The sequence below is a fragment of the Pomacea canaliculata genome, linkage group LG5 (genome assembly GCF_003073045.1).
Source record: "Pomacea canaliculata isolate SZHN2017 linkage group LG5, ASM307304v1, whole genome shotgun sequence".
Lineage (NCBI taxonomy): Eukaryota > Metazoa > Mollusca > Gastropoda > Architaenioglossa > Ampullariidae > Pomacea > Pomacea canaliculata.
Genome location: NC_037594.1, coordinates 25,133,074 through 25,158,857, shown reverse-complemented (window position 1 = coordinate 25,158,857; position 25,784 = coordinate 25,133,074). Strand labels below are relative to the sequence as shown.

At 45.2% G+C, this 25,784-nt stretch overlaps 1 protein-coding gene and 1 long non-coding RNA gene across 2 annotated transcripts; one reads left to right on the top strand and one right to left on the bottom strand.

Annotated features, from left to right (window-relative positions):
- Positions 1-1,433: 1,433 nt before the first annotated feature.
- On the bottom strand, positions 1,434-22,115 carry LOC112563818. The gene is made up of 3 exons (XR_003099131.1): positions 21,981-22,115; positions 11,478-11,482; positions 1,434-1,547 (listed from the first exon to the last, which is right to left on the bottom strand). It is a non-coding gene; the product is annotated as an uncharacterized LOC112563818 (long non-coding RNA).
- LOC112563817 (homeobox protein Nkx-2.6-like) lies at positions 1,544-24,650 on the top strand. Its single transcript, XM_025238176.1, has 3 exons — positions 1,544-2,039; positions 20,178-20,366; positions 20,920-24,650. The coding sequence occupies exons 1-3, from the start codon at positions 1,583-1,585 to the stop codon at positions 21,405-21,407; spliced, it is 1,134 nt and encodes a 377-aa protein (XP_025093961.1). The 5' UTR covers positions 1,544-1,582; the 3' UTR covers positions 21,408-24,650.
- The last annotated feature ends 1,134 nt before the right edge of the window (positions 24,651-25,784 follow it).

The following is a 25,784-nucleotide window of genomic DNA, read 5'->3' as shown; positions in this document are numbered from 1 at the left end:
GCCTGAGCTAATCACTTGTTAGTGCGTGCTAATAGTGTTAGCCTGAGCTAATCACTTGTTAGTGCATGCTACTGGTGTCAGCATGAGATGAGCACGTTTGTGCTAGCGTGTTGTTGTCATGTTTCTTGCTTGATCTCATTTCTTGCCAGTTTGACAACATGCATTGTGTTGTGTTGCTGAACACTCAATATTTGTGGTTAGTGTATTATCAGTGGCTGCGTGTGATGGAGGTACGGCCCAGTACTGTCTACATATGACTGATACTATTTGCTCAATGCTGTGAACTATTTTTATTATCGTATTTTGCTGAAATTTTGTGCAGTCCTTTCCTGAAAAGTATTTGCTATTTTTATGCCTTTCAAAATCCTTTTAAAAACGTTTTTATCTCTCGTCGCCGCTATTATCCATTAGTTCCTCCACTCCCCACCCACAAACACACACTTTCCGCCCTCTGAGGTCACACCCTGCCCACACGTATCGCGTCTTGTGGGTGTGACGAGCGAAACGTTTGACCCAGCTAACCACTCTAGTCCTGCACGGAGCATCCGATCCATTTTCCTGTCATGCCGCTGTGTACACATCTCATCGCAACCCAAAAAACAGACAGCGTGACATGACAGGGTTCGTGTCTGCACTGGCACACGCGGGAGTGACAGAAGGGTCAGTCCAAACCTTGCCTCATAAATATGCAGGAAGTACAAACAGCCGGCTGACACTTCCATTGGCTGAGGCGGAGAGCAGCAGCCGACTGGCTGACAGGCGAGGGAGGGGCCGCAGGAAAGATGGGAAGGGGTGTGGGGGGAGTTAGCGCCTGGGGTGCGTTGCGTGACGCAAGACAACAGCAGCACTGCAGCCGTCGCCGATTTCCCCGCGTCTGATTGGTCTAAGGGCGGAATATGGGCGGGGCTTAGGAACGACAGGCAGGAGAGAGACAAACCTGATTGGCTGTCGTCGTGTAATTGATGCAAGAGGCTGGAAGAAGAGGCAGCATCGCCGCCAGGACCCAAGTGTTGGTTACAAGCACCAGCCCCCATCACAAGCTTCGCCCACCCGGAGTCGCTCTTGGCAACATGCTTCAGTGCCAGAGGGGCGGCCAAGTGGACTCTAGTGTCGTCTGCGCTGCTGCATAAACAGTCGCTGGCACAGTCAAGGGAGCTGCAGGCCTTGTCGCTCCAGCTGCAGTTACTTGACATCGTCAGGCGCAGACCTGCCGGCCTGCAAGGTGCCGACTACTTCAAGGGTCTCACACAAGCAAAGCAGTCCGCTTGAACATCAAGCCGTTACAATTAAGTGGTCTGATACATCGTCAGCCCAGTGAAGGATTAAACAGTTCAAGAGCTCAGCGCTCGGCAGACAAAAGTCATCCGCTGTGTGGAAGTGTGTGGCCTTCTCGCTCTTCGCTTCTCCACGTGTTTTCCTTTTTTTTTTTTTCATCATCTGACAAACTGTCAAGAGATGTCTGCCAAGTAGTTTGTGCTCACACTACCTCCACTCACACACATACACACACACTCAGGCAGTCACACAAACACACACACATACATACACTCAACAGGAGTGAGTGACAAGAGGAGCACCAACAATGTATAACAGCCACCCGTATTCCACCCCTTTCTCCGTGAAGGACATCCTCAGCTCGGTGAGCGAGCATCAGCAAGCGGCTGCTGGGTGTGCGCTTGACTACCCGCCGCACCTCTCCTTTCCCATGGCAACGGCCAGCTACCCGTCACCGGAAATGTCCCCCCGACATTGTGACCAGCTAACAATGTTGTCGTCGGCGTCGCCCACTGTTAACCACAACAACAACCTCGTCAACCCCGCCAACAACATGAATCCTGCCTGTCTGTACGGCACAGCATCGCCGCCTAACTTCCTGCAGTCCTACTCCCCCAGCTTGTCCTACAACATGGGTGCGGCCCTCTCAGCCCTCCACCCCACTTCTCTCAAGGACTACGACCCCAACACCATGATCAACGACCCGTCTGGGGTCAGCCCCGGCCTCTCGCCACCCTGCCTTGATGACGACAGCCTTGAGAAAGGTAAGAAGCTGATGTATGTAATACCGTTATGTACACGTCATGTACACCTCACGTACACGTCATATACACCACGTACACGTCATATGCACCTCACGTACACGTCATGTCTCCATGTCGCTCATCAGCCGCGTGCTTGTCCAGTAACAACCTGCCAGGTGCGTGAAAATGTTGTCAGTACTTGGAAGTCCAGCAGTCACAGGACAGACGTCCAGACCGACAGGACGGTTCCAAGATGTCGTGTGTAAAGTCCAGTGGACTTGGCTTCTATTTATATTTGTTATAAGGCGATCGTCAAAAACTTTGCAAAGAGGTGTGATGACCACAGCAGAAGCTGTCCACGTCACAGACAGGTTGCTTGGTGCCCGCTTTCTCACCTGCGCCGTCTACAGCATGGAGGACACACTGGTGCTCAAGAGTGTGACAGTGCCGTGACAGCACGAGTGGTTGCCAGATATCTCGCCAAAGAGGAACCTCCTCCCCCTCATGGCCCCACTCTCTTCCTTCTCTCTCTCTCTACCCCTTACCCACCCGCCCTACCTCACCCCAAGCTAGCATAGTGTTTTACAGTCGGTGCTTCTTGTGAGGAGGAACAAGACGCTGGAGATATGGAAAGCCGTGTGGCGGGGGTTGTGAAGTGGTTTCAGCCTCAGCGAGTAACATCACAACCTGGCTGCTGCACTCAGACCTCAAGCACAGCACTTGGTGCCGAGTCTTGGCATGCTTGTCGATGGCGAGGACGGACCGTCTATCCGTTTGCAGTTCTCACAAGTGCCCCCTCTCCAAGTCGTCTCCACCCTCAGACTTAACAAATGCACACCCGGGCCTCACCTGTATAAAAGTCGGGCGGCGAGGGCTTAATGACGCTCAGTCCCACGGTTAGGGTCTGGGAGGCTGTAGATGCGCTAACGAAGATGTTGATGTGTATGGTCAGGTGATGGACGATGTCCAGTGGGATGTCCTTCTGATGGCTGTAGTCGTCTGTTGATATGTCGTGGTGAAGCGGATAGCGACAGGTCGTAGATCAGCGGGTCTTCTACTGTGGCCCTCGTTCCCTGGTTTGTCTGACAAGGTAAGAGCTTCTGTCTGTGCGACACATCCAAAAGCGTGTGACTATGAGAGGAAGAGGTCAAGAGGTCCTGTGCCATGGGCTGTGAGGTACAAGACATGTCTTTGTCAGTGGCTCTGACGCGAGTCAGGTCAGCGGCGTCGACTATCAGGGAGAGAAAGTCAGAATAGAATTTTTGTTGTAGTTACAGTGGTTACAGTTTTACAGTGCTGCTACTACTGTGGTTACAGCTGTGGTTACAGTAGTTACAGTGCTGCAGCTGTAGTTACAGCTACTCTTTACGACAAACCGCGATTAGCCAGCCTAAGGTATCAGGGGATACACTGTGCACAGAGTGTAATGGTGTAATGGTGAAACATTTCTGACCAAACTTTCGGCAGAAAATGGACATTTTTCTAGATTTACGGCCTCGCTCCAGGACTTGGTGCTGACCACAGTAATGGCCGGACAGTCCAGTGCATACACACATGATGGCGTGGGATTTTCTTTTTGTCATCTTTATGCGCAAGCATTAAGACTAGAGTATAAAATATTTATTTACTGCTTCAGAACGTTGATAGTGACCGTCAGGTGCTGTAATCTATCTTGTGTGAGGGAATATTGGAAAATCAGACATCACTGGGGAGGGCGGTGGCAGTTCTGACTGTCCCTATGTCCTTACTTCACTTGAGATGATAACGGAGTTGACAATAATATCTGGCCACCCCAGCCATGCACACCCAGCTCTGCTCCACCCCAACCCACCCCCGCTTTGTATAAGTCACAGCTTGTAGATACGCATCAGTTTGTTAAATCATCTTTGGTACGAAAGACAACAGTTTGTAAAGCAGCAGACGCCAGTCTGTAATGTAAGTAATACTTGACAACATCTTCAGCGCGCTAAACCTCCTGAATCAAATCACAGACAAAGTGGGCCTGTGGGCCTGTGGGCCCTGGTATTTCCAGGCCGGGAGAAGGAATAAACGATGAGGTGAAGGGGGGAGGTGAATTTTGATATTTTTATCACCTGGCCGCGCTGTGGAGAGACAAGGTGCGCCATACCTGCAGACTGGAGGTATTTCGCTTACACGTGGCCGACCGCCTCGTCACCGATAACATTTTTGTTCTCAGTCTATCTTTTTCTTTTGTAAACATATTTTCGTCCACACTCTTTTGATTTTTCTTTCTGTCATTCTTTCTTTGTTGTTTCCCATGACCTCAAGTTTCCTGGTGGGGGCTCGGCGGTATGTGTGGGCTGTGATAGCGCGGGACCCGGGACTGGGGCCAAAGACCCGGAAAGAGACACCGACTTCTCTTCTCTTTGTTTTCGTTGTTTGTGGTTTCTTTCTTCCGGTCAGGGCGTATTTCGCTCCTTTCTCTCCTTTGTTTCATCTCTTGGGCGTGCTGTGTATTTCTTACATTTTATGTTCTTAACTTGTGCTGCATTTCCATTTATGGAAACCATACGCTGGATGTTGGCCTCAACCTCATTACTGTTGTCGGCTAAATAGCTTAGTGGGGGGACAGCGTACAAATTAATTTCAATATAAATTAATGAACTGAATATAAATTAGTGGACTGTATATAAATTAATGGACTGCATAAAATTAGTGGACTGCATATAAATTAATGGACTGCATAAAATTAGTGGACTGCGTATAAATTAATGGTGGGACTCCGTATAAATTAGTGATAGGACTGCGTATAAATTAGTGGCCTTTTATAGACTGGGACAAACGCTGGGTGTGTAAAAGAGTTATAACTGTTATTATCAACTGTATCACATGAATAACTTATGTATTATACCAGTATAACATACATGCATATGTTATTCACATAAAAATCAGCTTCTTTTGTTATTGGCGTCTTTATCAGAATTGTTTTCGTGTGTGTTGTGCAGCTTGCTCGTGGCTGGTGTCTTTTATATCATTTAAAGAATTTCCTTCATTTACTTCTATAGTCTAATTGACCTCTATGGTCTAATATATAATTGACCTCTATGGTTTAATTTAACATTTCTTTATATATAAGCAACATGTACATCATTTAATGCTGCTTGCCAATTTTTGACGAATGTTACAGTGTTTAACTGAGCTAAATTATGTAATGTTTAGCTGAGCTAAGGACGTAATGCTTACTTGAGCGTGAGGACGTAATTACTGGTTATTGTGGCCAAGGATGCGATATCAAACTCTAACTCGCTAGGAATATCAGCTTGTTAGCCTCTCATCGCTGTCTAGTAAGTCTAGTTGTAACTTTTCTCGACAAGTTGTAGACTATCGCATCCTCCGGTAATCGCAATCATAAAAACCAGTTTTTTTTGCCAATAATTTTTCGATCGTAAGCTCACTAATAACGTTTATCGTAAGGTAAGTATCAACAATTACCGTAAGAATTCCTCCTTATGCAAAATGAGTAGCCAGCTTTTGGTGAAACTCATCTCTCCGGGCTCAGCTCACCACCTGTCGCTACTACAAATGTTTTCAATAAATCAGTAAGTTTAATTAATTAACAGAAGATATAAGCATGCCTGTGTCTCACAATGGAAACTCCAATCCGACATGCTATATTTGTAAATTGCCTTCCTGAATTGTGTAAGATTTGTAAAACATTTTTGTACTTGAAAAATCCATTAATATTTTCAGAAAAACTAAGTTTTTCTTTAAAATGTCGCTCAACACCTAAAGAAAATACAAACTTGAGAAACCTCGCCTCGTGTCTTCACAATGCCACCTCGCGGCTTTGTAATCTCGTCTTCAAACGTCTCTCCACATCTTGAGAAACATGGCATCCTGTCTTTCCATACCGACCTGCAAGCGGCGGTGGGTGGGGGCTGTTTTACACCAAACTATCATGTAAGGCTAACCAGCTGGCCATGTAAGCACAGGTGCCACAGAGAAACAATTGTGAGCCCGAGACGATATCTGACCACCCCCACTCTCCCACCCCTCTAGGAAACCCGATCTTCAAGCTGAGCTTGGAGTTGTCTCTCATGGAAAACATTTTAATAAACATCAAGGCTTGCATTAAAATGGCGAGGTCTTACTGCCTAATCTCTTGTCTTTGGGGTGCAACTGCCGCTCCTACCTGTTACTCTACCCCGAGTACGCCAGAGAAATGTGCGGGTGCCGACTGCGGAGCCTGTGCGTCGGACAGGTGAGGGAACGCCAGACAGTGTTTATGCTGACGTGACTCACAGACATCCTGCGGCACCAGCGGCCGTCTCCTGCGCGTGCAGCCAGTCAGCGAGGTTGGGGTAGGGGTGGGAGGAGAGGTGGCTGCCCCATGGTCGAGGGCCCCAGCGCCGTCTGCGTGATGAGCACAACATGGACAAGGAGGAGAGACACAAGAAACACGACAAAAACTTGACCAACTGAGGAACAAACCATTTCCGAGGACAACCGCAACGATTGAATCACCAAGCCATTTGCATTTCTTGCCCAAAGACGGATATGAACTTCAGCATTGTTTCATCTCCTTTTCCATTCATGAAATGCACATCTGAAACAGAGTTGGGGATAGGTTTTCACAGTTCACAAGTCGGGTGGGTCAAGCTGACGTGTTGGACTAACACTTCAGTGGTCACCCTGTCTTGTTACTCCAAGATTTCGTGTAGCAGGACTCAGTCTGTCTCCTTACTCTTAGGTTTCTGTATACCTTTGTCCCGAATAAGACTGAATGTTGAAGCAGGTGTCGGCATTGAAGTATGCTGTCCATCGTCTTCTCCAATATACATCCGAACAATCCTTGTTCACTGGGTGTCTTGTTGTTTGTTTGTTTTTTTTTCTCCCATTAGTGTCAACAGACACGGAAACAATCCATCATGTGTTGGTTTTTTTTTTCTTTCTCTTATCAGTGCAACAGGCATTAACACAATATTGTAAAGTGTTCACTAGTGCTGTCTTTCTTTCCTTTCGAGTGAGGTATCTGTACTTTGATGGTATATGCTAGCATCACCTTTCATGAATCTTGGGATGGCATCAAACTGTGGTTACGGTTAGAATCATGTGATGCCACATTGGCTGGATGGTAGGCTCATCGTAATCAGTCATAACCCGGATGTCCTATTCAACTGGGGTTTTTTTTTCCCACAATGCTGTCCTTCTAAATAAGTAACTAGTTCTTCGACTAGTCCGTCTAGCCTTATAGATGATAAAAAGGCTAGAGAACACATCAAACCACTAAATCGTGACCCTTATCCTGACAGAAGACTCCAACTAAATGTTAATCCTAATCAGCGATACTATCAGACCGTTACCCCTCATCAGCAAAGGACGCATTCAGTTTCCTTTAAACAGGGATCCAAGGCTCAAAACACGAAGGGCAACTTATTTCTATTTTCACCCAAACCTGTCCACTAAGGTTCCAGTCAGGGTTAGAGTTTAGTGGCCCAACGGGGACTTTTTTCAGGGGATGGTTACAGTTTGGTGGCCCGATGGCGGCTTTTGTCAGCTGCTCCAAGTTGCACTAAGGGCCGAGCGCGTGCTAACAACGGGGCCTAGCGACTGATTGCTGCTCACCGCCCCTCATTGTGCAGTCATCAAGCCCCTACACTTGCCAGGGGAAGGGAGTGAGGAAGGAGACGCCCCTGTGTTCTCAGGTGGGTAGGAGGGCCATCACGAAATATCGCCTCCGACCTCTTCATCAACTTGTGTGCTGATAGCGCTGACAGAGTGCAGGCCCCTTGTCGCGGGCATGCTTACCGTCTGCAGCAGATGACTGAACGCTGAAGGCCGCGCTCTCAACAGCGGCGTCGACTTTGAGGAAAGAAGATCAAACAACCCGTCTCCTGATACATCTGCGCCGGCCTCAGTAGATGCGTTTAGCTGATGAGAAGAGGAAGGATATGGGGAACCCAAACTCTCTCTTTCTCACTCGCGCTCTCTCTCTCACACGCGCGCGCTCACTCTCCCTGCTGCTCAGGACGAAATAAAGTCCACGCCTCTTGATCGTAGAGACAGAATCAGAGACAAAAGCACGCGAGAGACATGCATGGGTGAGATGTGTATGTGAGTGAATGGGGAGATGGCAAGGCGTGGGTGCATGCGTACCCCAAGTGGACACACTAGCCATGTCATCCTGAGGGTGACAGCCGATAGGAGAGCTGGCTACATGTGAATTAGGTTTACTCCTATTTACTCATTTTACATCATTTTGTCTGTCTCCCTGCTGCAGACTTCGAGAAGGCACCAGAAGGGAACTGTTGGTTAGACTGAGGACTTACATCAATGATCTCACCCACAGTTTGAAAAGTAACATCACTGAGCTGACCCAAGAGAACATAATTTGTGTCTGGTGGTCTTAACATCACTTCACCTTCACATTTTACTTTAAAATTTTTACCTTCTGTATCTTAAACTCCATTTTTCTCGATTAAGATACAGAAGGTAAAAATTTTACTCCATTTTTCTCGATACTTCTTATTTGATGTTGAAATAAAGAAGATTCATGCCTTTAGCTTGCTACAACTAGCAAAGCCAGCAGACAGGAAGGAGATTTCACTCGCTAACAATGGCAAATAGACTAAGACAGTGTTTGTAGATGCATGGCCAGCTATGATGCCAAGCAACTGCTAGCATCTGCTACATCATCTTGTCACAGTCGGGCGCCCTGCACGTGGGCCGCTCGCGCCTTCAGGAAGTGTCTGCAGAGCGAAAGCAAAGAAACAGCGACACGTGTATCCTCTCTTTGATTCACTCGACAAGTTAAAAATGTGGCAATAGATACAGGTCTTCAAGTTCATAACAATGAGAAATGTTCCGGTCTTGGCAGTTTGATGTTGACTTTTCTGCGCTGCTATTGCTGAGGTTTCATAGAAACATTTTTGTTATCCTGGGAGCAGCTTCATAATGGTAGATAGAACCTGAAACTCTCTAAAAGAAACAAATTGACATCTGGCTCGGAAGTCATTTCGATGACTGTTTTAGCAACCTTTAAAAGGTAGTTTGCTCATCTAAATTTAAAACAAATCGGAGTTGGAGCTATTCTAAAGGGGCTAAGACAGTTTACAGTTATGACCGTACTTATCACAAACAGGGTTATCACAAACGGTTTCGGACAACAATCCGATTTATTTACTAGAGAACGAGAGCCCTTGCGGTAAAATTAAATGACGACTAATTCTTTCAGCGGTTTGGATTTCAATAAACCGATATATCGCCAACATTCTTGAAGAGGTCGAAATGACTGATGACGAAAGCATAGTGTTTAAACTCTCGACTTAAAAAAAAATGTGTTGGGGTATGTACTCAATGTTGACCGATTCGCGGTCTTGTATGAAATCTTGAAAAACTATGTTTTAATGCTTGAAGTATTCGTGTACATTACCATGGTACTTTTGCAAGGAAATATCTAGCGCCTAATTGTAGTGGTCGAGTCGTCTCATTGGTCGGGGTCACATGGTGACCCTGGCGGTCCGCGCTGGCGCACCAGTTACAAAACAAATACAAAACATCTTTATTAATTCTTTTCATGAAATTGCTTGTGTTCCAGTGTTACATCAAGTTAGCGCTTGTCAGTAAAGCAGCTTTGTTTGTTTTGCTAGTCATGAGCCTGAGGAGTAAACAATACAGTTAGTAGCTCTCATTGTTTATGAAAATTTTTCCTGTGGCTGTTTCTCCTTGGGATCCGCCATGTTTACAATAGATTTGAAGATGGAAGCGGAAATTCAGGAAATCCCATTTTATTAAGAAAAGTGCTAAAATTGTATTGTTCACCGTGTTTAGAGGCATTCTATAAAACTGTTTTCACTAAATAGGTAGAAGATCTAAAAGTGTTTAAATTTGAAAAGTGTCATACCACTCGTCCCCTGAATCATAAACTGGATGCAAGAAACGATTAGAGTATGTTGCTTGTCATTAGAAGAAAATGGGAAAATGCTGATATTAATTCAGCATCTAGTTTTTTAACATTACAGTAATCACATACCAAGTTCCTAACTAAAACTGTCTTATTGTCTGTGGCAGTTGTTGTTTTATACTTATGTACAGCTTATTTCGTGTGTATATGTAACTATGTGTGTACAAAGTGTAACATCGCAAATTTCTCTCGTTTTTAAAAGATTGTTTGTGGCCTGCAGTGGAGTGAATGGAAATGTTTTAAATCGTGAAGCTATCTCGCAATGGCCACACTTGCAATGTTTGTTTACTCCAGTGACGGAAAACAACAACTGTTCTTCCTCAGAAATCAAAGCAAAAGATAGAAGACAGTTGCTTCATTGTATGTGAGTGAAATTTCCGCGAACATCTTCCTTTTCTCAGTCACTCGCGAACTTTGCTATCGTCTTCACAACATCTGCTCTTGCATTCTAGAAATCTCTCTCGTGCGCTCATTTGCATATTGCTCTGGAATGTCTGCTTTTGTTTCTTGTTATGTTTTGCCACATTGTACAATTTTAATCACGTTGTAAGCAGTTTGATGACTTTCAGCTGAACACACTTTACACCAGCGCATCTGATGTGAAACTTGCCCAACATCTACAGACCACCTTTTCCATGTATTATATCGACAACTTCTAAATCACTACTTCAAACAATAACTTTTACAACCATTCTTCGACCATTTTTAAAAACACTGTTTAAGCCAGCTTTTACAAGCATTACTTATTACAGCTGTTACAATCTTTACATAAACCAGCTGTTACCATGACTATTTAGACCCGCTTTTACAACAACTTTTACAAGCATTATTTATACATGTACCAAAATATGTTCTCCACAATCGCTTGCTTCGCAAGGGAAATCTTAGTCTAACAGATTTTCTTGTTTTCTTCTCTCTTTCTTTTTTTTTTTTTTTTTTTTTTTTTTTTTCCTTTCTTTTCGTCCATCCCTTCAGTCTCTAAAATCAGAGTTCTGTTAAAAATCGTGTTTAGTGAAAGAGCTAAAATGTTGATGCTTGTCATTAAAATATAGAAAGAGAAATACAATAGCTTCTTATGTAGTTAGATAAAGTTAGACAACAATAACAACAACTACAATAAATATTTAGATAACAATAACTACAATAATTCAAAAATTAATGCAAAATTCATACAACCATAACATTAACAGTAGCTGGAATAGTTATACAACAATAACAGTAACTAGTCACGCAGTTGAAATTAATAGGTGGGCAACAACTGCCTAGTGTGTGATGAAAAAAACAACAGCCCATGCTTGAGAGAGATACAAATAAATAGATGAATGAACTGCTGACCAGCAATAGCTAGTATCCAGTTGGAGTAAATAGACAATAATAACTCTATATACAACCGGACAAGCTAAGAATGTCGGTTCCTAAATTAGGAAACTATCTCTACGCTTGCGAAAAATAGTTCCCCCCAGAGCACTGAATGTTTGCAGCATTGCCACAGTAAACAACAAGCCGATAATAGTAGTACTAACAACAACAATAACAACAACTGACTTGTGAGGTGAGACAGCCAGAGATGTCTGGTACAGTCTCACTGATGTCTCACTTTTGTACTATTCTGCGCGCGTGAGTCCTCGCGTGTGTGTGTGTGTTTGAGAAAGAGAGAAAGAGATGGAGAAGACAAAGAAAGCGACAGCGACCAAGACAGATAGAGAGGACCTGAGGAAAGCAAAGGCCAGAGAACAATGAGACCAATGCGAGGATTAGAGAGAGAGACCAGAGAGATGGGAAAAGTCGGGAACTTTCTTTGCCATCTCACACAGGTCACGTGATGCTGCTGAGGCTGTGTGCTTCTGTGTGTGATTTTTGCATCTCATGTGCAAGTGATGAAAATGATTCGTAATTATGTACTCTGGTGCACTGGTGTCCACTCTTGTAGTTGTCCTCACAACAACAGTCGCCAACATCAAGTTCTGCCTCATTCTGTCTTCAGTGTCTTTAACACAAACCAATTTTTTTTTCGCAGATCAGTAATAATAATTTGCGCTGTCAGTGAAGTCACCCGCCTGGAGTTGGTCCTTTTGTCTGTTGCTGTCTCTTTATTTTTTACTTGTTTATTTTTATTTGCTTTGTCTTTGTGTTTTCGATCACTCTACAGAAACCTCAGCGTATGTTTGCAGTAGATAAGCCGCCAAGAGGTTGCACTGTTACTCACGGCACAGCGTCGGCAATTAAAAACCAACCTCCTTCTAATCGTCCCACCCCCTCCATCTGCGCTCCCCCTACCCTCCGTTCGTAATGAACATTCTGGGGAGGGGGTGGTCGGGTTGGTTATGAGCGCTTGTTGCTTACTGCCGTTAGAAACAATTTATCATGGAACAGCAGAGATGATTGTGATAACTATGGGCGTCTCTTCTAATTGCGAGAGTTATCTGTGAGGTTTGTGGAATGCCCGTGCAATTGCCACTCAACTCACTTCCTTTTCCGACCAACCCCTCACAGTGGGGAGCAGGGCCTCGTCTCCCACAATGCACCTCAACGCATCGTCGGGTCAGAAAAGCTCTTTTTTGTTGACAAGCACGCCTGCACCTCGCTCTTCTGGAGCCACGATCCTATAACTTCCTCTTTCTCTCCCCAGGTCCCCTCCCTCGTGCACATAACCATATCCACCGAGGTTCTCTCGTTCGGCGAGAAACGCGGGAAAATTATGAAGTTGTATTTAGCAAGTGATGCGCTGCGGCTAATGGAGTTTGCGCGGCGAGTAATCGCCCCCTGAAAATTGCCTTCACGTGAAGCTCATTGAAAGAAATGAGGAGTTTATTGGAATCATCTGCAAGCTTCCCTCCCCTTTTCGCCCTCCTCCCCATACCCATGGCTTTTTCTTTTACCTCCCCACCCCTCCCTCATCCTCCACCTCTGCTTGTACTCATCATTGCCTGCCGACAGCGGGCCCGAGACGTGTGCTTTCATTTTAACCGTCACAGATAATATATGGCCGGCCATGTCGCCCTACTGTGCTTTTAGTCTAATCTCGCAGATATGTGCTCTTGCCAGCTTCTTGATGATGGAGCCTGGTGATTGCCCTTTAACCCTCACACATGCGTTCTTGTCCTGTTGTAGCTGTGTGTTTTCACTCTGACAGCGCTGGTAACAGAGGTAACATAGATGTCCTGTTGTAGCTCGGTGTTTTCACTGTGAAGCTGTCCTGGTCACGTGTTGTGGTTGTGTTTTTACTGTAAGACTATCAGGGTAGCATACCTATTGTAGTTGTGTGTTTTAATTCTAGAACTGGTGTCGTTCTGATGGGTGTGTAGAGCTGCATGTTAAGTCTAAAAGTCTCCTGCTTCAGGCTAAAGGTCACTGCAAGCAGCAATCAGTTGCTGGGGTCACCGTCAGAGAGAAATACAAGACAGACGAGAAGCAGATAAACAAATCAGCCCCAGCTTTCCTTCTTCAATAATTTTCTTTAAAAAAGTAGCATATCACCATATTCGTATCGGTCTATGGAAACTTGCAAAATATCCACAGCTCTTCTTAGCCCGTGTGCTTTTAGTTGGGATCTAAAGTCACTTTTTTCCTCAGGGATATCTCGTCTTTTATCATTGACAGCAAGCTGCATACAGCTACGATTAATTTATTTGTAACGTCAAAAGCGCGGGGCCCTTGAAGCGCGGGGCCCTAGGCAATAAGCACGGCACAGCTCTGTAGATAATACGTAAAGTAATCTACAGGCCACTGGAAACTGAAATACAGGCAATTGATAAATCTGTAGACATCGCACATGTCTACCAGCTCTAGGAAAATTATGTAAAGTCAGATGTAAGCTGTATCTAACAGACCAAAACCACACAAAACAAAAACTTTGTTTCTGCAACCAGCGGGAAGAGTAGGGGACTAAAATCCATTAACTGTATCTTGAACTTTGACCCTAGACCTCTTCCTGAGAGGTGCAAAGGATGGAATCCTCGTCCCCTTTCCCATCCCTGATCCTTTCTGGCCTTCATCCCGATTCAAGTTGCCAGCAGTCACAGTCTCTGACATCGCAAGTTGTTACGAGTCGCAGTCCGGATGAATACAACACCTCCCGCACGGTGCCTGCTGGCTCTGTCCCCCTCCCGCGCCCCGGATGTCGAGCAGCCACACAGCGGCGACAGCAAGTACAGCCCGGATGCTGTTTGGTGGGTGCACACATGCACGCACACACATACACACGCACGAATGTTGCCAACCTTTGGCACACCACTTCCGCGTTCCCAAACGCTAACATGGCGAATGAAAGTCAAATCGGAAGAAACGCCAATCGAACTTCAACTTCAACAACATCAAAGTCTCCTCCTGAAACCCCTGGACATACTTCTTAGTCTGTAAATTACAGGCAGAGACAGACTTGATGTGTACAAGATGTGGTCATTACTGGTCAAAATGGACTGTCTGGCAACTCGACATGCATGATGAATTATTATATTTGTATCAGTCCATACTTACACACGTGGGGTTAAATCACCGGATCTGTATCATGTGGTAACAAGCGTCTTTAGTTTATTTAAGCTGTGTAGTAATGTAGCGGTATACTGTGTTGTAATTTACTGTTAAATTGTGTTATAATGTAGTGTTAAGTTGTATTATAATGTAGTGTTAAAGTGTGTGTTATAATTTAGTGTTAACCTTGTTATAATGTAGCGTTACACTGTGTTGTAATTTAGTGTTAATTGTGTTACAATCTAGTGTTAAGTTGTATTATAATTTAGTGTTAAGCTGTGTTATAATTTAGGGTTAAGTAGTGTTGTGTTTTATTGTTAAAATCTATCGTAATTTAGTGTCTAGCTGTGTTATAATTTAGGGTTAAGCCGCGTCCCATTTTAAATAATATAAATGTTATAATTATCTGTTTTATTGTCATGTCGAGATATGCTGTTACTGGGGATTCCATGATCACCTGAAGGTTGAATTAAGAAATGTTAATCTTCCAAAGTAAGTTTGACTTTGTAGAAAAGTCAGATCCATACAGATACATGATACAAGTCTTTATCTGTGTGTGTGTGTCTTTACATCTCACTTGAATGCATGCTACATTGACAGTATGTATCCTACTGTAGTAGATTAAAGTTTCTTCGTTCAGTAGATTTTGCTAATCACAACTCAGGCAAACAGCTTCTGTCAAACAATCGGCAAAAATTCGAAGAAATAGCAATTTAAGATAAAAATTTAAAATAAATCAGTTTCTAGAGGAAACTTTAAGTTTAATCTCGCGGAGCGGCGCAATGTTTGTTTTTCCCTGCAGAGTTCACCGGGTCAACGACATTTCTTGTTATTTCAATGTTGTTTCCATCCAGCCTCATGTCAAAACCATTGACATCCACTTCTGATGCTGTCACAGAGACATCATTAGATGCTTGATGATCTCAGTAAACATCAAACTGTGACAATTTTATCAAGCGCGCGTGCGAGAGTGCATTCGTGCGTGTGTTTTCTTGGAGTTACTTCCTGGTTAAAAAAAATATTGTTATGAGAAGCTAATTAAGTCGACATGCTTATTGACTGTCATTTAACTAAAACTGTTCGCTGTATTCACAAAGCTGTTTAATAATACAACTGCACTACATTAATCTTCCTTTACGTGTATTAATTTATTTAATTGCTGTATTTCAATATTAATATCAGGTCAATACATGGAGTGTGGTATGGCATATTAGGAGTAGACTGTTAGTGAGGTCGAGTTTTATTAGTCTCAAGCAATCAGAAACTACTGTTATTACCTTTCTTACAATCCTCGTAGCCACCCGACAACTGAGACTCGACTGAGTATCTGTGCCACGTATTTAGCTCTCATTTCTCTCTTCTCCTTTGCTCTCTTTATCTTTCTATCTTTCTCTCTCTATCTCACTTCTCTATCGCTCGCTCGCTTCTCTCTAGCGATCTCTCTCTCTCTCACGCTTTCTCTCCGTCTCTCGCTCTTTCTCTGACGTTTTCTCTCACGCGCTGATGCTCGCGTTTTCGCTCCCTCTCTCCCTTTCTCCTGCTCACTCGCTCGGTCTGAGACTGAGATGATGATATATTGTAACGACATCAGGTTAATTGCTCTGTGAGCAGGGAGATGATAAATGAGATTAGGTTAATTGCTCAGTCAGCAGGGTAATGATGTAACGACACTATGTTAATGGCTCTGCAAACAGGGTAATGGCTGTGTTACATTATGTTAACTGCTCTGTAAGCAGGGTAATGGTTGTGTTACGACATTAAGTTAATTATGTTAGCAGGGTAATGATTAACGACACTATGTTAATTACTCTGTGAGTTGGGAGATAATGTAGGTTGCTTACTCTGTCAGCAGAGCAATGATTGTGTTGTTATGACATTGAGTTCATTACTCTCGGTTGTGGGAGATTGATCTCATCGTGTGAAAAATACAGTCTTGGTAAAGTGTACCCTGTGTAGAAGCTTTTTCCTAATTACTATTTTTTCCTATAAAATTATTTTTTAGGTAAATGGTTTTGTGGAATTCTTCTTTAACACCTCTTTAATTTTATGTACATTGCATTATTTCACTTATTTCATTATTTTCGTTTATTCCTGTATCTTTTTATTTTCTTTCGACTAGTTTCAATTAAACTGACAGTTGATGAATATGGTTTGCGGGTCTGTAGCTTTGTGTAGAGGTAGGTACCAGTCTTGAAGTCTAGTGATGACACTCATTCGGGTGGGCTAGACAAACAAAAGGTTGGCACTTCATGGACACACATTCCCTTCCTCCCGCATATTTTGTAACTACGTGTGTGTGTGTGTTGAAAATGCTTACAGATAGAGAGAGAGAAAGAATGTGTGGTGTGTGTGTGGGGGGGATGCCTATGGGTGTGTGTGTGACTTTGGGTTGCTGTGTGAATATCACAAAATATATATATAACTTGTATACAAAACTTTATGTTTGAATTTTTTATTAACAAAAATAACGATGGATTGGTGTGAGTGCAATCTGTTTATCAAATTATTTAAAAATAATTTAAATATATTTATATAGTGTTGTTGACATAGTTGTGGAGTGTGGACAAGCTGTGTAACCAGCACCGCTGTGCAGTGTAAGTATGCAGTGGACAAGATACATGACATCAAAGTGAACACTGTATATAAAATGCGAAAGAAAGAAAAAAAGAAACAAACAAAGAAAGGAAGGATATTTTCGCTGTGCACAGCTGATTGTAAACTGGCGGTCGGCTGGCAATTCATGGCGAGAAAGCCGTTACCAGAGAGTTGAGAGCAACTCAGGCAGTCCTCGTCGCTCGCTTTTAAGTATTTTCACACACACACACACAGACAAACGCACGCACAGACAAACACACGCACACATAAACACATAGAGACACGTATATATACAAACAACACACAGACAAACACACACAAAAAAAACACATGCACACAGAGACACGCACACACACAGACACACACAGGCACACACAGACAAACACACACAGACAGACGAACGCACATGCACGCACAGGAACAATCAACACAGCACTCATAGCTTAGCTCCTTAAACGTTTGCAAACATTTTACTATGTGAAAGCAGTCAGGTGTATTTTGAAAACAAACTTCTGTGAGTATTTAAAAACATTTACCTGTATCTGAAAAACTGAGGTGCGAGTGTTTTTAACCGTCTAACTGGGAGAAGCTGAAATTATTTACTCGTGGGTTTTAAAAACATTACGAGGCGAGCTTGTGAAAACATCCGTAATTGAAAACGTGTAGATGAAAAGATTTCACAATTTAGCCTTGACTAATTGCAACCATTTCATCTCAACTAATATAATAACATTTTATCTTTGTTAAAACATGTACCATATTTTTTAAATGCTGAAAAAATAGACCTTCGTGGGTCTGATAAATGTGGAAATACATTGCATGTAGTAGAAAATATACAAACTACACACATGATGTAGAAAATGTTACTAAAAGACACCTTGTGTAAATAATACACTGATTAAACTACATTACACTTTGTAAACAAAATATACACGTCTACATATTTCGTAAGAAATATACTGATAAACTATTTAGTAATAAAATATATCCGTTCGTGTATTATTAGAAAATGTAGCGAAAACAACATTACAGTTTGTACTCAGATGTATACGCCGAAGTATTTTGTAAGAAATCTATCAATAAACTTTATTACATTTAGCAATAAAATGTATCCGTGCACGTATTTTGTAACAAATATGCCAATAAACTTTAATATAGTTACTAACAAAATATATCGGTTTACATATCTTGTAATAATGATAATATCGATAATCTACATCACGTGGCAGTAACTATAGTCGTTGACTTTGAAGTTTAAGCAGCCATCTGCAGTCTGTCGCGTGTTTCTTGATATGTTTGTCTCGACCTAACAGCCGACATAGTTCAAAACATCAGACATTACTTTCTCTTCTCTCCATCACCTATTTCTTTCTCTCTTTTCTCAAAAGATGTGATTGTACCTACAGCGGTTGTGTCCTTGTCTGAGATGTCCTCATTGATGAAGTGGTTGTAAGTATTTTCTGAAATGATGTGAATCTGGTTGCTGTGTTCGTGAATATGTTTATCTAGGAAATGGTTGTGAATGTTTGTTCAAATATTGTGAATCCGGCAGGGAGTTGATTTCTGTGAATTTAGGTTTTGCTCGATTCTGGGTGAGTGTGATAATGAGCGGACTTGCTTGGCTCCGTGGTCTCCATGGTAATCAGTCTGTTGGACATGTTGTCTGAAGACTGCATTTGTCACGTGATGCTGGCTGCTCGTGTGATTGCGTGTGTATAGTGGTGAATGATCACGTGTCGTGAGTAAAGGTGTGTGTGTGATCACGTGTCTTGCTGTGTGTGTAATCACCTAGTTGTGTTTAATCACGTGTCCTCTGTGTATAGTTGTGTGTGATTACGTGTTTTCTGTCGGATTGACGTGTACGGTCCGCTGAATGCTGACGTCATTTTGTAATGTCGTCGTCCGCTGACATCTTTGCTTTTTATGGTGCCCAGTGTGAACCATAAATCTCAAATCTTGAACTGGGCAAGAGCAGCACAAGGCTGCACAAACATCGTCCTTTTCCTTCCCATGACCAGCATTTCATCATTCTCCTGGTAGACTTTTGTGACGCGCGTGATTATGATGATGATGATCCGTTGTGTTCGCTAGCTGGTTTGTCGTTGTTTACAAGTGGATGGCGAAGTGAATGAAATAATAAAAATGACAGCTGCAGAAAATATATCTTCAGGACTAATGGTGGCAGGTGAAATATCCCAGCATGCACTTGGAGTGATAACTTGGCATAAACAGTCACCCTTCTGCCTCTCTCTCTGTCTCCCTCCCTTCCTGGCCCTCTCTCGCCCTTCCCACCCCTCCCTCCCTGCTGTGACTGTACGTTTGCCGGCGACTTCCGCTCTGTTTAGCTTCCTCTTCCACTCGCCATCCTCACGCACATACAGGCAGGACGTGACCTTTCACCTTGACACCTTGTTCGCAGTTGTCCTCATCTGTGTTCAACATAACCTCATAATCCACTATGGTCTTTTTTTTTTTTTTTTTTTCTAACCTGTCTGCTGTTTCTTTACATCTTACGTGCCTCTTTGTGTGTATCTGTATATGTATGAGAGAGAAATGGTGTGTGTGTGTGACAGAGTGTAAGTGTGTGGATGTTTGAATAATGTGTATATGTGTGTTTGTGGAAAAGACTGACTTCTTGAGACTGAAGAAAAGGCCAGGAGTCAGTGACTGCGCGGGTTAAGAGGGCCCTTGCGCTAATGTGTCCTGTTCGGAGAAGATGTCTTGACAACTAATTACCAGTCCCGAAGTCGTCTGCTAGTTGTCTGCCTCTTGTCACCACACTGTCGTGGCCTGTTCCGGAAGCTCGGCCCTCTGCTCGTAACTCAGTTTCCTTCCGGTGCGCGCTTATCACCCTTTGCATCACTAGCGCCCCGCTGGCCTTTGTGAGCGAACCGGGCGGCAAGACCGACAACTGTGGTCTAGCCATTGTCTCCACCATCCTTACCTCCGGTCTGACCAGCACTCACCCTCCGAAGGGACAGAGGTTGAGAGAGCGAGAGAGAGAGAGAAAGAGAGAAGAAGGATGGAAAGAGGATGAGAGTTGTTTCCCCAAAATGACGTTTTGCCATCTTGACAATGATTCTTTGTTGTGTACGAATTTAATCGAGCTGCAACTGAATGTTTGGATAAATAAAATATTATCTTATCTTTGTTTGATGCGATGTGTTCAGGTGCCAAGACACTGTGCGGACAGCAACAACAGCACCAAGCACATCAACAAACACAAAGAACAACCACGCCATGTGCACCAACCATCAAGACGGAACCCACGACCTTAGTCGGAGAGAAGAGCAAGACGCCCTCCTGCAGCTCTTCTGATGGCTCCACCCCCACCACAGGGGCTTCGGGGGGCAGCGGAGGTCAGAGACAGACTCTGTGTGCGTGTGTGTGTACATGTGTGTGTGTGTGTGAAAACACTTTGCTCGAGTTTGTATGTAGTTGACACTTTGCTCAAGTTGACTACTTCCCTTGTAAAGACATCTGGACTGTATACTTATGTAGTCAATATTTCATTTGGAGCTCACATGTCGTGCGTAAACACTACTCCTCCTCCATAAGGGATGCTTCCCACAATGCATGGGGCTTATTAACTTTAATCTTGACCTTAACCTGTAAGATTCCTCGTTGATACTGGATAGTTGATATCTGTAGCTGGTGTTTATACTTCTAACAGCTAGCCACCAGTTAACAATACTTACATTGTTTGCAATATAAAGCTAATGGAGTTCACTAACAGCTTTTATTTTATACTTAGTAACTCCATAGTTCTTCACAGCTAGGACTTCATTATGTAACAAAGCTAGGACTTTATGATGTAATGAACACATAGCTAGTCTGTCATTAAGGGGTTAAGATTGACCCTCCAAGTGATGTGGAGTGGAACATTGCTGACGAGGTGCTGTGTGCTTACAGGCGGCGGCGACTGCCAGTTGCTGAAACAGCGGCAAAAGCGCAAGCCGCGCGTGCTGTTCTCGCAGGCTCAGGTGTACGAGCTGGAGCGGCGCTTCAAGCAGCAGCGCTACCTGTCGGCGCCGGAGCGCGAGCAGATGGCCAGCATGCTGAAGCTGACCTCCACGCAGGTCAAGATTTGGTTCCAGAACCGACGCTACAAGTGCAAGCGCCAGCGACAAGACAAGAACTTAGAGTTGTCGGCCATGCAGCCCCCGCGCCGGGTGGCGGTACCCGTGCTGGTGAAGGACGGCCGACCCTGCCTCAGTCAGACCATGCCTCCCTCCCCATACTCCTCCGCCCCCTTCAACGTCAACCCCTTCTCCAACTACACCACGGCTCAAGCCTACAACTCGGCGGTCACCGGCCATCAGATGCCGGTCAACCACCTACAGCAAGGCTCCTACTCCGTGCAGCCTCAGCTCCACGCGCAGGGCATCCGGGCCTGGTAAGGGCAGCAGGGCACGGCCATAGAGACAGCGGGGCATGGCGGGAAGGACAAGCATGACGTCATGGGAAAACCAGAGAAACATCCTCTCACGCTGGCACTAGCAGCAGAGACTGTGAGAGCTTACTGTGTGAGAACTATACTCAGATACACTCACTCGTGGCAGAGTGTGAGTATGTGACAGTGTGTGACAGTGTGACTGTGAGTGCGACAGTGTGAGTGACTGTACTCAGACACACGCACTTTCTAGGACGCGTTGTGTGTGTTTTTTCAGTTAAAAAAAATAATGAAATAATGATGTAATGAAGTAATGAGTAATCTTATCACGAGAGCCAACCTAATTCTGCCGAGACGATGGTGAAAAAGACGTTGCAGAGGACAGAAAGCTATGCTATGTCCTTACTAGTAAGCTATGCCAGGTAGCCTTCATGTTACTAGGAGGCTATGACAAGATGTTTTCATGTTACTAGGTGACACGGACTTTTTCATGCTTTTTAGTGTCGTTCCACGAGCAGCTCACATTATGATTGACACCATACAAAAACCTCAGTCATTCCCCGTCCACTCACTCAGTCACACAAACAAACAAACAAACAAACAAACAAACAAAAGAGTAAGTGATCATTTCAAATGTTGTCTTTGAGACATTTTGAGAAGACAGACAACAAGGCTACACCGGCTACTGTCGTCAAACACCCAGTGTAGCATGCGAGAAAACTTCTTTCGCCACAAACTGTGCCCACGGGCCGTGTGCAAAACAGACAATATGCCTGTCCCACAAACTGTGCCCACGGGCCGTGTGCAAAACAGACAATATGCCTGTCCCACAAACTGTGCCCACGGGCCGTGTGCAACACATGCCTGTCCCACAAACTGTGCTCACGGGCCGTGTGCAAAACATGCCTGTCCCACAAACTGTGCTCACGGGCCGTGTGCAAAACATGCCTGTCCCACAAACTGTGCCCACGGGCCGTGTGCAAAACAGACACTATGACTGTCCCACGTGCCAAATTGTCATGGATCTCGACAGAGGTCGGTTATTTGAATGTTCAGTTTGTGCCTTTTGTACAGAGGTCTGTTATTTGAATGTGTTTTCTGTGCCTTGTGCTAATTAGCCTTATTATTCAAATCCTTATGCTAATTAGCCTTATTTTTATGAAAGCTGAATATTTTGTTGCCTTCGCTCCCTTTCCTATCCCATGCTGCTGACGGAGAAGAGTAGATTAGGGATCGCTTACAGTGTTACACTAACGAACCTTCTACCCGACCAGTACTGTCTACCATAGTCTACCCGTGGCCTTATAACTGTTCTCCGACAGAGGACTTTGCTTGACAACAGTTTGTCTCTTTGCTGTGTAACACTGCACCACAACTCTCCTGTGCCTTGACTGACACTGGTGTCCATCTTGGTTTGTTTGTTTGTTTTTCTGACAGTCTTTTGTCTCAGACACTGACACAAAGACAAAGAGTCCGCCATACCGCATATTCGTGCAGCAGTTATGATTGCAGCTGGTCGCCATACAGCTCGGTTGGAGCAGAGGGCGCTGTGCACGCGATGCCCAACTGGGTGACGCGGCCCTGGCCTATCAGGGGCGGCTATTTACTACACCTACTAATTACTGCCTTATCAAAACGGGGATTTATGGCTCGTGCCACCTACAGTCGTCAGTGACAACACGGGCATGGAGAACAAGAGCGGACAACTCGGGCAGACAGGGGCCCGCCACTTGCTCCAGGCGATCAGATGGGAGGAATTAACGGCGGGATGTGGCAAGCAAAAAAAAAAAAAAGGGAGGGACAGTGGGGGGAAACAAGCAAAGAAAAGACCATAGATCACGGTGGGGTAGGGGGCGATTTGTCGCGTCATTTAACTAAATACATGTTGCGGCAAGACATGCTCGTTCCCACCATCCCGCGGGCGCGAGGGCCGTGAGGCGGGCGCTGCGCTTCAAGCGAAACTTGCACCAGAACAACGGCAAAGGCGCGATCCCATCGGTCACTGCGCGCCGATGATAAACGACGTCGCCGATAACCGTGCCGCTCGCGCCGCCCCCAAGATACAGCGGGTCACGGGTCGCCGCCCTCGCTGCCACGCTCCGCTTCACGCTAAACGGCCGCCGTAGGGAAGGGGACGCGGCAAGGGGCAGATTCCGGCTTCAGCCATGCGTGACGGCAAAACGTAACACGGTCCGTTAAAGTCCGATCAACTCCAGAAGCTCCCCCCCCCCCCGTACCATCACCACCACCACCCCACCCCGCCTGCTAGACAGAAGGTGTCGGTAATGCAGTGGGGTGGGGTTAGGAGGAGAGGGGGTTGGGCGTGAGAAGTCTGGTGTGCGTGAAGATGTCAGCAGTGTGTGTGACGTCACCACCACAGAGTAGAGTGACTTCATAGCTGCCAACGCTCGGCGGTGACGTCAATATGGTGGTGTGTGACGTTACCATGCATTCATAGTGGTCGGCGCCTGAGGACACGGCTTGCTACGAGCTCTGTGTCTCGTGATTCCAGAGAAGAAAAGGAAATATTAGCTAGAGAGCTGATACACGCAGAGCTAGAGGGTAGAGACATACTCAGCTAGAGGGTCGACCGTGACAGCATGCTGACCTAGAGAGCGGAGTATAAAATGTCTCGTGGATGGGGGCTTATTGGAGGCTGGGGGTGATGGCAGTGACAGGGAAGGTGTATATGAACAATTGCTATGTTGCTGCCACGAGTGACACAAGTGCAACCGCAAAATGCCTTTCTGGCCCCCCTCTCCTCCCACACACATACACACACATACACACATGCACATATCTGCAGCACACAGACCGAAACACGCTAGCAAGTGCTACACACGTAACTCGGATGGACTGAAGAAAGGGAAGAAAGATGATTAATCGCGGGTTCGACCTTTTACGCTCACACACTAGGGACAAACAGACTCGTGGGGAAAGTCAGTGATATAAGGCTAAGACAATAGCTTGGTGACTATGGACTGTCAACATGTCACTGACCACATGATGTCACCGACTGTCACTAACCATATGTCACTGTCACTAACCACATGATGTCACCGTCACTAACCACATGATGTCACCGTCACTAACCACATGATGTCACCGACTGTGGCGGTCTGCTGTATATAGTGTATCGACGACCTCATGTTTTTTTATTTTGTCTCTAACATCTTCTCCACTTGTTGTCTTGACTCCTGGCTTCCATTTGGAACGATTTTCATAATAATACACAACTACAACTACGTCACCAGGTGTGTGTGGACTTTGGTGTGTGTGTGCGTGCGGGTGTGAACCTGGCTTTGTGCATCACAACACCATGCGCACACCCGTGTGTGTGTGTGGTTTTATAGTGTGCACAAGGAGATAGAGAATGACGACAGATGTGCAGGCAAGCAACACAAACATATATACATATAAACACGAAGAAGAAGGCAGACAGACAAACAGAAAGTCTCACGAAAAAAGAAGGAACTTCCTATTCTTGTTATCCAGGCGCCTAAACATAAACAGACGCGCGCTCACACTCACATACATACTCACATACTTACATACATGCTCGCACACTCACTCATGAACACACTCTCGCTTACACACTCAAACACGCACGCACACTCTCATTTACTCACACACTCACTCGTTTATAGACCTACCCCACAAAAGTTCTCTCACACACACGCACACGCACACACGATGTTAAGTTTACACATGTGAGTTCAATCACACGTCATCAGCGACCACTAACTACATTTACAAACCAGTCACGTGAACAAGCGACTTGCAAGCTCGTGTATGTGTGTTTGTACGTGCGTTCATGTCGGGTGGACAAGTTGTAGTCGCCGCCCGGAAGCCGCCGAGAGCGCTGCCAGCCGACTCATTGGCGAGGAGGACGCCTTCGCGGGGGGTACGGGGTCATCGGTAAGGTAAATAATTTCTCCCCGCGGCAGACGAGCAGGCGATGGCGGGGGTGCCAGTTTGGATTTGGTCTCGCCGACGAAGCAGAAGCTATCAGTCTTAGGTCTCGCCACGGCCCTGGTTTACATCACAGCGCGCGGCTTGTAGACCTCCAGCGCAAGCCAGCGGTCCTGTGGACACCCTCCCTTGCCAAAGCCACAGCAACGGCCGGGTGCAGAAAACACGGTTAGAAACTTGAATGACGCACATCTGTCCACACGACTGCTTTAAGACAATGTATTCAGTCTCATGCACGTGTACCGCTTTACGAGAGGTTTAGTCCTGACGGGAGGGGCCAAGTCGGACCCTCCATGAAGGGCGAGTTCCTGCACACCACCCCAAACTCTACCCCACCTCCTTGTTGGCGTTCTTGAGGTTGGAGAGTGTCCACAGGACGGGCAGGCCGGGGGGCTAGACGCCGGCTGTGAGT

Coding starts and splice junctions, on each gene's coding strand:
- LOC112563817 (XM_025238176.1), top strand. CDS start 1,583: ATGTATAACAGCCACCCGTATTCCACCCCTTTCTCCGTGAAGGACATC. Junction 2,040..20,177: donor TGACGACAGCCTTGAGAAAG/GTAAGAAGCTGA, acceptor CGATGTGTTCAG/GTGCCAAGACACTGTGCGGA. Junction 20,367..20,919: donor GGCTTCGGGGGGCAGCGGAG/GTCAGAGACAGA, acceptor GTGTGCTTACAG/GCGGCGGCGACTGCCAGTTG.